Source organism: Orcinus orca, chromosome 4, assembly GCF_937001465.1.
Source record: "Orcinus orca chromosome 4, mOrcOrc1.1, whole genome shotgun sequence".
In the NCBI taxonomy this organism is placed as follows: Eukaryota; Metazoa; Chordata; class Mammalia; order Artiodactyla; family Delphinidae; genus Orcinus; species Orcinus orca.
The window spans coordinates 152,872,269-152,885,596 of record NC_064562.1 but is presented as its reverse complement, the minus strand read 5'-3'; the positions used below and the strand labels follow the sequence as shown (position 1 = coordinate 152,885,596).

The 13,328-nt window shown below is 44.9% G+C and overlaps 1 protein-coding gene across 1 annotated transcript in view; it reads left to right on the top strand.

Moving 5' to 3' along the window:
- Nucleotides 1-13,328, top strand: part of GRK4 (G protein-coupled receptor kinase 4) — a 42,195-nt gene that overhangs the window by 128 nt on the left and 28,739 nt on the right. The window contains exon 2 of the mRNA XM_049708919.1: nucleotides 62-643. Coding sequence (XP_049564876.1) covers nucleotides 62-643 — 582 coding nt within the window. The remainder of the gene's footprint in view (nucleotides 1-61; nucleotides 644-13,328) is intronic.

The window sequence follows — 13,328 nt, the reverse complement described above, 5'->3', positions numbered from 1 at the left end:
CGAGACGTAGGAACGTTGGGTAAAATACTGACAAGCCCCCGCTCAGCTTACCCGCCCATAGGCTGAGCAACTACAACTCCCAGCAGGCCGCGCTCGCGCCCCACCGCCTCCGCCCCGTGCGGGGCCTTCTGGGAGCGGTCCCGGCCCGCGCGGTAGCGCCCCAGCTTCGGGGTCCGTGGAGCGCAGCGCTCTGGCTCCCTCGTCTGGGGAGCCGTTGGCCGGAGCCGTCGTCGCCGGGGGGTGGTTCCCCGGCCAGTGAGCGCCTCCCCGGGCGATGGGGCCGACAGCCCGGGCCACGGCGCGGCGGGGGTGACCGCGGGGGCTCGGCCCGACCCCTCCTGGGCCGCAGTCCCGGGTCCCGAGGGCGAGGCGTCGCGGCGCCGGCAGCGTCCGACGCAGCGGCGGCGGCGGCGGCGGCGGCAGCGGCAGAAGCAGCAACAGCAGCAGGAGGACGAGGAGAAGCGGCGGCCCAGTGCGGGACCGGACCCGGCGTTGGGCGAGCGATGCGCGGAGGCTGCCCCACCGCCGCCCCCGGTCGCCACCTCGCCTCCTCGAGTCCACAAAGCTTGGTCGCGGCGGCGGCGGTCGTCCATGGAGCTCGAGAACCTCTTGGCCAACTCGATGCTGCTGAAAGCGCGCCAAGGTGGGTGCACAGCGGCGCCCCGACCCCCGCTGGAGTCCTGATCCCCTTAGGACCTGAACCCTGGTCCCAAGCAGAACCCCGACCCTGCTGCGGACCCCAGATTTTCTGTGGAATCCGGACCCGGGGTCCGCGCAGCCTCACTCTCAGCAGTGGTCAGTCGGCGAGTGGTCAGCTTGGGCACGTAAAGCTTAAGCCGCCCCGTCGCCTTTCGGCGCCTCCGGACGCAGGTGAAGGTGGCCTGCGCTCTGCTCTTGTTAGTGTGAGCTTGTTCCCTGTCCTGCTCTTCCTCCGGAACCTCGGGTCGCAGTGTGGCTTCAGCACCAGGCGAGCCGTGTTCTGTCCCCGAGGGAGGAAGCCGGACCGGCGAGCGAAGCCAGCAAACAAGAACCGCGCCTTTGTGCTCTTTAAAGGACCAAGAAGAAAATCCTGTAAACTAACCCGGGAGACCCTTCCGTTAGTGTTTTTAGAGTGTTACTTTAACATCGATTCTTGGTTTTGAGGTTTAGTGGTGTCCGAGACTTTACGGTGTGTGGAGTGGGTTTTAGCCCGACTTAGAGATAGATTGAGCACGTTAGTTACAATTCACCCTGATAGCAACGTAGAAGCAGCAGTTGGCGCAGCCCTTCTGCTCAGAGACCCCAGGAGTAGAGTTCTCTGTGGAATACCGAGCGTCCCCTCTCCGGCCTCCCGAGAGATGGGAGAGCGGGCGGCAGGGACCACCCATAGTTCTTCCGCAGCTTCCCTCTTAGGGAGTCCGGGTGGGAGCAGCTGCTTCATGTTTGTGCTGGGAACAGCGTAAGTGCCCACCGAAGGATGTATATTTAAGACAACCTGGAAGAAGTGTTTTATGCTCCATCTCCCAGGGCTTCCGGATTCCTGGGCGCAGATGTCGGCCAAGTGGTGCTCCTGGTGACTTGGATGCTGTTGAGAAGCATCAATAAGTTCATCTTGTGCTTAGAATAGTGTATAACGTTCTGTGAGAGAAATTAACCTGGAACACAGCTATTTCAGATTTGGGGGGTTTGTTTTCTTTTTAAGCTCCCCCCCTTCCCGTTTGTATCCCAAGTGCCTTTCAAGAGGAAAGGTGTTGATTAGGATTGGCTTGATACGGAGGGAATAAAGCATGTTCAAGTATGGCTGCAGAGCCTCATGATTGATAGCTAGGAATAGCTACCGTTAATGAGGGATTGCTTTGTCCAGGCATCGTGCTCAATTCTTTATGGACGTTATCCCAGCTAGTTCCTAGGCCTAATTCTCCTGTTCTGTAAAGCTGGACTTACAACCATCCTGCTTCATGGTGTTGACGAGGGGACTGCATGGAATAACGTGGTACAGTGCTTGGCGCTTAGAAAGTGCTCAGTAAATAAGCATAGTAGTTGTGGTTGTAGATTTTATTATGTCCAGAGTCATGATGAAAAGCTGGCATTTTAACATTGCAGTTGTGATCATTTAATTGACCTTGAACCTGATTCCTTGTCTCATTCTTAGACTTTCCAAAAGCATAGCTTTTCTCTTCCTGAATTCCCACATGCAGGAGGTCCTTGAATCTTGTTTATCCTTAAGCTTCATTATTTCTGTTGTCCATTTCTTTGTCTCTGTCTTCACCCAGTACCCCCTTAGATGGTTCTCGACACCTCGTAAGTTGACTGAGGGCAGTGGTTTCCTAGCTGCTCTCTACTTCCAGAGCTGCTTCTCTTTTATCATCCCCAATGCTGCTAGAACACTTTCTAAAACCCAGATTTGTTCTCTGTTTAAAATTTGGCCCTGGAGCTTCATTCCAGGTCAAGAACAAACGCCTTAGTTCATCATGGCCCACAGGGTCCTGTCTGACCACTGGCCTGCTCTCCTCTCCTTGTCCACAGCAGCTGAGCGTGTCACACCACTTCACGCCTCCAGGCTTTTTTCTGCCTGCAGTCGTCTTCTTCCTTCCTGTTCCAGCTCCAGAGTCTTTTCTGGGGAACGTCCACATTCCTGCAAGAGGCCTGGTCACTCCATCCCTTGAGCTCCGTCCCTTGAGCCACTGCTGTGCCCAGGAGGAGCTCTTGCTGCACTGGGCATCCCCCGGGGCAGCTTTGGGTCTCCCCTTCTGTGTCACTGGCACCCAGCGCTGTAATGGCACTCAGTCTGTTCTCTGCAAATTCCAAATGCTGGCTGAAGGACAAAAGAGCACATCTTAGGAAGTCTCTCAGTACTGGTGATAACCAGAAATTGAAGTTTCAAAATAAGCTATCTTTTTAGACTAGCAGTCTGGAAATAGGGAGCAAAACCTGAGATTTTATTCAACTTTGGGATGTCAGTTGGCTCCATACTTGTAAATGCTAAGTGCTTTTTATTTTGTTTTGAATGAACGTTTTTATTGTTTTTATTAAATCAGTATTATTTTATTATTCATTTTTTTAAAATTTTATTGAAGTATGGATGATTTAGTGTTGTGTTAATTTCTTATTAAGTCTGGATTAAGTGTTTAATTGTATCTGCAGTGCAGCCGGTAGGTTCCCTCTCCATGTTTACATGTTCATCACTAGCAAAGACAGCAGGGCCAGCCAGCACTAGTTATGAGGTTAGCCAAAGGCCAGGCACGCGTGCGTTTCTTTCAGAATGTAAATCTTTGTCTCTACCGAATTGAAAGAGAGTCCTAGTTCAAAGGACACAGGACAGTGTTACCTTTGCTGCGCCCTTACTGCTGTGCTAACTAGTCTCACTTCCTGGCAGAGACACTGTGCTTGAGCTTTTGCATTGTAAACCTACATCTCTTTTTCTGAGTGTTGTTTTGAAAAACAATGCTCCCACATTCACGTGGGCTAAACATGGTGCAGTCTTGTAGGAGTGCCTCTCATAGAGCCAAGGACAAAATCAGCTCCACCGCTTCTGTTCTATGTGTTTAAAAACACATTTCCAAATAACCAATAATTTTTGAAAATCAGAGAATAGAAGGACTTTTAATAAAGAGCCCTAACCTTCTCCATTCTACTCCTTCTACTATAGACTGAATGTTTGTGTCCCTGCAGAATGCATATGTTGAAGCATAATCCCTAGTGTGATTGTATTAGGAGATGATTAAGTCATGAGGGTGGAGCCCTCGGAATGCTACAAGTCCCTTTTAAACAAGACCCCAGGGAGCTCCCTTGCCCCTCGTGCCACGTGAAGACACAGAAGACACCGTCTATGAGCCAGGAAGCAGGTCCTCACCAGACACCAAAGCTGCCAGTGCCTTGATAAATAAATTTCTGTTGCTTATAAGCCACCCAGTCTGTGGTATTCCATTATAGTGGCCCAAACAAAGACACCTCCCCAGGTGCAGCCACATTGATTCTTTTCTTGGGTTCTATTTTAGTTATCTTCCTGATTACTGTTGCGTTTCTAAAGTATAGTGTTGATCAAATTCAGACTTTTCTGAGCCTCATGAGGAGATAGCTCACTTAAACCAACTCCATCTTCTTTTCCCTTATCAATATAATTATATCACTGTTTTTAATTCTTGTATTGGTTATCTTTATAACCTAAAAAATTAAGCTTAGGGGCTTCCCTGGTGGCGCGGTGGTTGAGAGTCTGCCTGCCAATGCAGGGGACACGGGTTCGGGGTCTGGTCCGGGAGGATCCCACATGCTGCAGAGCAACGAAGTGTAGCCCCCGGCTCGCTGCAGCTATAGAAGGCCAGTGCGCAGCAATGAAGACCCAAAGCAGCCAAAAATAAATGAATAAATAAATAAATAAAATTAAGCTTAGGGCTTCCCTGGTGGAGCAGTGGTTAAGAATCCGCCTGCCAATGCAGGGCACACGGGTTTGAGCCCTGGTCCGGGAAGATCCCACATGCCGCGGAGCAACTAAACCCGTGCGCCACAACTACTGAGCCTGCACTCTAGAGCCCGCGAGCCACAACTACTGAGCTCACGTGCTACAACTACTGAAGCCCGCGCACCTAGAGCCCATGCTACGCAACAAGAGAAGCCACCGCAATGAGAAGCCCGTGCACTGCAACGAAGAGTAGCCCCTGGTCACTGCAACTAGAGAAAGCCCGCGCAGCAACAAAGACCCAATGCAGCCAAAACTAACTAACTAAATAAATTTAAAAAATAATAAGCTTAGATTTTTCATTTTTGATTTCTTCTGGTAATGATAATTTTAGCCAAAATGTTTTCCAATAAAAAAGAAAAAGTATGGGAATTCCCTGGCGGTCCAGTGGTTAGGACTCCGCACTTTCACTGTATCACTTTCACTGATCGAACTGTAGGGTTCGATCCCTGGTCGGGGAACTAAGATCCCACAAGTCATGCGGCATGGCCAAAAAAAAAAAAGGGAAAAAGTATTTTCATTTTTGACAATTGAAACATTGATAAACATTTCTGATTTTTTTCCATTGAGGCATTTTATTTGCATGAATGTATTTCATCCCTAGAAAAAGAATCCCAGGATTTTCCCTCCTGTGTGTTTTCATCTTGCTTCATGGACCATGTTGCTAGCTGAGGTTGTCAGTCCAAAGGGACCAAACTGACGGGACGGGAGCAGGTTACTCTGCCATTTTTCTAGATCTTTGAGTTGCACATCAAATCTGGGCTGATCACTCCACACTTGTTTAGCCTGCCTGAGAGCTTCACGACAATTTTCCCAGCTCTGTGATCATGGGATCACAGGTGATCAGATTCTCCAGTGGAGCCATGCTTCATCATCACAGTTGGAAAGTGGACAGTGAGTTTGGAGGACAGCCTAGTAAGAACCTGGCTTTGGCGTCTATTTTCGGCATTGTTGATGCTCTTGAGAGCATCGGCCGGGGCATTCGTGCCCACTGTTATGGTGGCGCGGAAAGATGGCGGAGAGAGCATTTCTAATTTTTTTTTGAAGTATAATTGACTTACAGTATTATATTAATTTTAGGTGTACAACATAGTGCTTTGGTATTTCTGTACATTACAAAATGATCACCATGATAGACCTAGTTACCATTTGTCACCATACAAGGATATTAAAATATTCTTGGCTATATTCCTTATGCTGTACATTACATCCCTGTAATTTATTTACTTTATACCTGGAAATGTGTACCTCTTAATCTCTCCCACCTATTTCACTCATCCCCCCAGCACCCCCTCCGCCCTGGCAACCACCAGTTTGTTCTCGGTGTCTATGAATCTGTTTCTGTTTTGAGAAACGTTCCTAATTTAATGTGAATGTGGTTTCTTTAATTGTGTAAGAGTTCAAAGTGTAGAAGATAGTATAACAAGCACCCCAGTGCCCACTGCCAACAGATCTTAACATTTTGCTGTATTTCATTTCTTTAAGAAAAAAACATGCAGATATACTGGAGACACTTCGTGTATCTTTCCAAGATCCCAGGCCCTTCCCGCATTCCCCGGAGATAACCAAGGTCTCTCTGCACTTTGGCTGTTTAGGTTTGTAGGTAACAATATGGAGTGTATTGTTTTATGTGATTTAAACTTCAGGTCGGTGCTGTTGCTCTGTGTGTGTGTATGATTTTGTTATCCTTGTTGATGTATAAGTCCCCTTCCTCCTCTTTTCCCTCCCTCATCTTCCTTCCTTTCCACTCTTGCTAGCACGTGGAGTTATCAGACTCTCAAACTTTTGTTCCTGAAGGGCATGAAATGTTATCTTACATGTATATTAGTCTGCTTGGGCTGCCATGACAAAATACCGCAGACTGGGTGGCTTAAATGACAGAAATTTATTTTCCCACAACTCTGGAGGCCAGGAGTCCAAGACCAAGGTGCCAGCATGGTTGAGTTCTGGTGAGGGCTCTCTTCCTGTGTGCTCACATGGCCTTTCCTGTGTGTTGGCTGAGAGAGGGGGAGATCTGGTAACTTACTCTTACAGGGACACCTATGGGATTACGGTCCTAACCCTCTGGCCTCATTTAACCTTAATTACTACCCTAAAGGCCCCATCTCCAAATACAATCACATTGGAGATCAGCATTTCAACATGTGAATGGGAGGGGGCGGATACAGGTCAGTCCATGTAACACTGTTTCAATTTGTGTTTTCCTAATTACCAGGGAGATTGAACATCTTTTCACATTGACTGGTGATTCAGCTTTCCTCTTTGTGAATTGTTTCTTCGCATCTTCTGCCCAGTGAGGGGAGAGTATCTCATTGATTTGTAGCAGCTCTTTATATAATCTGGATACTAAATATGCTTGCACAAGTCTCCCATTTTCTGACTTGCCGTATTAGTTTTCCTGTTGCTGCTGTAACAAATTACCACAAAACTTTATTATCTAACAGGTCAGAAGTCTGAAAAGGGTCTCACTAGGTTAAAGTCAAGGTGTCAGCAGGGTTGCGTTCCTTTCTGGAAATTCTGGGGGAGAATCCATCCATTTTCTTGCCTCTTCCAGCTTCTAGAGGCTGCTTGCGTTCCTTGACAATATATCAGGTGTTAGCAAAGATGCCGAGTAGAAGCAACTAGAACTCACACACGTTGCTTGTTGGAGTGTAAAATGGTCGGACCAGTACAGGAAAATAGCACTTTCTAATAAAGTTACACACACACCTATGCTATGGCCCAGTGATTCCCCTTCAGGATATACCCAGGTGAAATTCATACAGACGTCTACAAAAAGTCTGGTTTATACCAGCTTTATTCCTAATAGTCTCAAACTGGAAACAGCCCAAGTGTTCTCAGTAAGAGAATGGATCAACACATAATGAAACAGTATAATACTACGCTGCAATAGAAAAGCGTTGGCTACTGACACATGCAACAGCCTGGGCAAATCTGAAGAGCCTTATGTTGAGGGGAAAATCATAAGAAACTATTCAGTACAATCCTCAGTGATTTCATGAGCATGAAGTGAAATTAACCCGCGGCCATCTGAATGGGAGTCATGATTGCTTCCAGGAAGGGGGGTGTGACACAAAAGAGGCAGGAGGGAGCTTTGGGGAACAGCGAGGATGTTCTATTTATTGATCCAGGTGGTAACTGTGTGCATACATACATTTGTAAAAGTTCATCAAGAAATAGCCTTAAGATTAGTGCATATTATTGTGCAGATTATATCTGGTAAAAGTTTTGTTTTTAAAGGAAAAAAAAATTCATTAGATAGTGACTCTCTGTACCTCAAAGGATTGGTGAAACTTGCTTGTGAAATGCCTAGGTTTGGTGCCTTTTCCTCTCTGGAAGAAGGGATGGGAACGGTTCTTTTTATTATCTGTCTAGTTTCTTTAATAGTTATTGTGATATTCAAGATTCCTGTTTCTTCTTGAGCTATGTTTGGTAATGTGTGGTTGCTGAGAAAAATATTTTCCTCTAAGTGTTCAAATTTATTTGGCATAGACGTTATTTGTAACGTTTTCTTACTATTTTACAATTACAATTGTGATCTTTTTCATTTGGAGTATTATTTGTGTGTGCCTGTCATTTTTATTAGACTTGCAAAAGATGTTTCTATTTTATTAGTCTTTTCAATGAACCAGCTTTTGGTTTCATATGCTATTGTATGTTTGCCTTCTGTTTTATTAATTTCTGCTTACATTATTATTCTATTTTGATTGGCTTCTGCCTTCTTGAGTTGAATGCTTAATCCATATCTCTTTTTCTTTTTTTCCATTCCTTCATCAAGAATTTATTGGCCATTTATTTTGTGCTAGGAACTGTGGGAGGTACTGGAGTGAACCATGAACTCGGCAGAAAATTTGCCTTTGATGAGGTGACAGGCAAGTGGAGGAAACAAGTATCTTATGACTAAATGCAATGTGATTAACTAAATTTCAATGATCTCTGAAAGAAAAAAAAAGAACTGAGACCAGAAACTAATAAGCTTCTGCATCAGGTCACCCATGCCTAGACATATTTGTCAGTCTCTTACTTAGTAGAACTTTGTGAGTAGTGTACTGTTCTTACTGATAACTGTTAGATGAACTAAGACTTAATACAGTTTACTTTCTGGTTAAATTAAACACAGTTCTATAGACTAGGCAGCAATCATAGACATACATATATTTCCAGCTCCTGTTCAGATCTAGTTGCTATTTCTCTTCTGCCTGGACTGACCCCTCACTGGAGACGGTCATCATTCTTGTTTCATGTTGGCTCTTTTCCTGGGTTCCAGGCTTTGTCCTCCGCCTCTGCTTGTGTCATCATCACCTGCATCGTCAGGGCTTTTTCCCCTTTCCAGTACCCTCTGCACAATTTCCACTGCCCACCACTGGTCACTAGGGAATGGTCCTCTTTCCAGGCGAGGGACCCTGCAGCCCTCGGACTTCCCTGAATCTCAGCACCCTGGGTCTTCTGTGTTCTGTCTGCACTTGACGAGCTGGGGAGTGGCTTTTAAATGCTCTCCTTTGACAGAATAACAACAGAGATTGAGTGCTAAAGTGTTAAAGTGCTAAAGTTTCCAGACCTGCAGCTGTTCAGGTCATTTTACTGTTTGACCTCTTCAGACCAACAGCCATGTCAGCTATGTTAACATTCACCTTAACCTTATGGTTGAAGTAACCCTTAAGATTTCTCACCAGTACAGTAATGTGGTTTCACAGCTTGTGGAAATTCTGTTTCCCTTCCATTTCTCACTGTATATACTATATTGTGAACATTCACTTTTAGCCCAATTGACATTTTTAAGTGTTTTTACTTTTGTGCATAAAACATCAAATCAGGGACTTCCCTGGTGGTCCAGTGGGTAAGACTCTGTGCTCCCAATGCAGGGGGCCCAGGTTCGATCCCTGGTTGGGGAACTAGATCCTGCATGCATGCCACAGCTAAGAGTTGCATGCCGCAACTAAGAAGCCTGACTGCTGCAACTAAAGAGTCTGCATGCCGCAACTAAAGATCACGCATGCTGCAACTAAGACCCTGTGCGGCCTAAATAAATTAAATAAATAAATAAATAAATATTTTAAAAAACAAACAAAAAAACCCCATCAAATCATATTCTGTTATCCAGAGAATAGGGATCCATGTTTCAAATGAAACACATCTGAATGTATTCAACTAACTCATTCAAAACAAAACAAAAATTCTCATTGTCATACTAGTTAGTCAGAATCTGAATCAGCACTTCTCCATTCAGATTGGCCACACATCCAGAGCTCAACGGCCACATGTAGTGCTTATGCTGGACAGCACAATTCTAGAAAACCGATTTGTTCATGTTGACGAGCTTATCAGATGAGGAGAAACACAGGTCATTAAATAAATTGTTTCCTTCACAAACTAGAAAATATTTTTCTAGAGGCAATAAAAATGCCGAAGAAGTAAAGTCTTTCCTCCAAACGAGTAAGTATTAATTTCTAAGCTAAATTATTTTATGTCAATATAAATTACAATTAGCAATCTAATAAATTCTAGTACCCTAGATTTTTAGAAAAATTCTCTAACACCCACTGTTTGTCTGAGTGTGGGAAGTGTAAAGATTATCCCTGTTCTTTGGCGCTCACAGTCTGGTGAAGGAGTAGACCTGACAATGAATAGTTGACATGCAGGACAACGTGATAAGGAGGACAATGGCCAGGGCTGCTTCAACAAGTGAAGGGAACACGGAAGAAGACTTCACATGAGAGGAGACACTGGAGCTGCGTCTTAGAGGATAAACAGGAGTTTTCTGGATGAACAGAAGAGGAAAGAGCACTGTGGCCAGAAGAAAAGTATGCTTACAAAGCACAAAGGGTGGAGGATGCTGGCAGCGCTCAGGGGACTGTGGACGTTTGCATAAGTGGTGCAGAAGGAGAATACAGAGAGAGGAGAGGCGAGACAGAGACAAGTAGGGGTGCTTCATCATCAGGTTCATGCTTGATAAGGTCACTTTGACTGTAGTTTGAGAAATGAAATGAAGAGGACCAGACTGAAGGCAAGGAAACCAGGGCTGAGGCTCTTGCCCGGTTCAGCTTAGAGTTGCTGAGAGTATGGACAAAAGGAACAACACGATGAGGAGGGGAGGGAACAGATGCAAGAAGATTTTGGAGGCAGAATCAACAGGACCTGGTGACAGATGGGATGTGGTGTGAGTGAGAAAGCAGGACCCAGGAAGCCTCCTGGGTCTCTGGTTATAACAGATCTCCCCCCCACAAAATTCCCGTTCCCTGGCTGTGATGCCATCTTCTAACCTTCAACCCAAATTTCATTTCCAAAGCAGATCCACCCATAAACAGAAATAATTTCTAACTTACAGGATATCAGATCCTAAACTTATAAGTGACTGACACACAGAACAGCAGAGATGGGAACAAATCAGTCAAATTAAAATATTTAAATCATAAAAGTTTTCAGGCCATTAACCATCAAAAGCTATTTGGGTTGATCAAAAAGTTCACTCGTGTTTTTCCATAAGATGGCTCTAGTAGTGCTTAGTTGTCTTTAACTTCATTCAAAACAATTTTGTGGGCTTCCCTGGTGGCGCAGTGGTTGAGAGTCCGCCTGCCGATGCAGGGAACACGGGTTCGTGCCCTGGTCCGGGAAGATCCCACACGCTGCGGAGCAGCTGGGCCTGTGAGCCATGGCCGCTGAGCCTGCGCGTCTGGAGCCTGTGCTCCGCAATGGGAGAGGCCACAACAGTGAGAGGCCCACGTACTGCAAAAAAAACCCCAAAAAACAAAAAAACCAATTTTGTTAGATTGTATTGTGACAGTTATCATATCAGCGTGCATTAAAAAAAACTTACCAAAATTGGTGAATTTTTGTGTAACCATTTTAATATTGAAGATGGAAGAAAAAAAGCAATATTTTCAGCATATTATGCTTTATTATTTCAAGAAAGGTAAAAATGCAGCTGAAAGGCAGAAAAAGATTTGTGCAGTGTATGGAGAAGGTGCTGTGACTGATCAAACGTGTTAAAAGTGGTCTGTGAAGTTTCGTGCTGGAGATTTCTCGCTGGACGATGGTCCATGGTTGGGTAGACCAGTTGAAGTTGTTAGCGATCAAATCGAGACATTAATTGAGAACAATCAACATTATACCATGTGGGTGACAGCCGACATACTCGAAATATCCAAATCAAGCGTTGAAAATCATTTGCACCAGCTTGGTTACGTTCATCGCTTTGATGTTTGGGTTCCATGTAAGTTAAATGAAAAAAAACCTTCTTGACCGTATTTCTGCATGCGATTCTTTACTGAAACGTAATGAAAACGTTTCATTTTTAAAACATTGTGATGGGTGATGAAAAGTGGTCACGGTACAGTAATGTGGAACGGAAGAGATTGTGGGGCGATGGAAATGAACCACCACCAACCACACCAAAGGCTGGTCTTCATCCAAAGAGGTCGATGTTGTGTATATGGTGGAATTGGAAGGGAGTCCTCTATTATGAGGTCCTTCTGGAAAACCAAACTCTTAATTCCAACAAGTACTGCTCCCAGTTAGACCAGCTGAAAGCAGCACTCGATGAAAAGCGTCCAGAATTAGTCAACAGAGAACGCGTAATCTTCCATCAGGATAACGCATGACCACATGTTTCTTTCATCACCAGGCAAAAACTGCTACAGCTTGGCTGGGAAGTTCTGATTCATCCGCCTTATTCACCAGACATTGTACCTTCAGATTTCTGTTTATTTTGGTCTTTACGAAGTTCTCATAATGGAAAAAATTTCAATTACCTGGAAGACTGTAAAAGGCACCTGGATCAGTTCTTTGCTCAAAAAGATAAAAAGTTTTGGAAAGATGGACTTACGAAGTTGCCTGAAAATTGGCAGAAGGTAGTGGAACAAAGTGATGAATACATTGTTCAATAAAGTTCTTGGTGAAAATGAAAAATGTGTCTTTTATTTTTACACAAAAACTGAAGGAACTTTTTGGCAAACCCAATATAAAGTGTCAGACATAAAATTTCAGGTTAAGTAAGTGAAGCCATGATGAAAGGGTGTAATATTCTTGGGGAACTTTGTATGCAAAGCAAACACCAACAAGTCATTTAATAATTGCTGAGTCTCCATATGCCTGCCAGACTGACCCAGGCCCATGACAGGACTTAATGAAAGCGTCCACTCCCCATGAGTTTACTTTGCCCTCACACTCTGAGTTGGAGCCTAGTGCCTCATAAATATTTAACTTAAACTGCAAAGCAGAAAGATCAACCTGGGACATTAATACCAGGAAGTTAATCTGAAAATCATATGGTGATAGCCTCCATTTTAATTAATGTTCTATTACTCATACCGCAATTGATTTTTTTAAATGGTTTCATGTTAGGTATCTTATAATTACCCTAAAACCAATACAGCCTATATTCACATTAGTGTGCCATTTCCACTAATCCTTTTTATTTTAATGTATTTTATTTATTTCTTTTTGGCTGCGTTGGGTCTTCGTTGCTGCGTGTGGGCTTTCTCTAGTTGCTGTGAGCGGGGGCTACTCTTCGTTGTGGTGCACGGGCTTCTCGTTGAGGTGGCTTCTCTTGTTGTAGAGCACGGGTTCTAGGTGCACGGGCTTCAGTAGTTGCAGCACACAGGCTCAGTAGTTGTGGTGCACAGGCTTAGTTGTTCCACGGCATGTGGGATCTTCCCGGACCAGGGCTCGAACCCGTGTCTCCTGCATTGGCAGGCAGATTCTTAACCACTGTGCCACCAGGGAAGTCCCTCTACTAATTTCTGACAAGGGAAAATACACATATTTGGCTTTTCTCTGGCATAAAGCATTGATTATTTGGCTGTAGTCATCAGGACTTAAGATGCTGAGGGGTCTTGGGCTTCCCTGGCGGCAAGGGGGAAACAGAGACTCCACTCTTGGAGGGCACACACAAAGT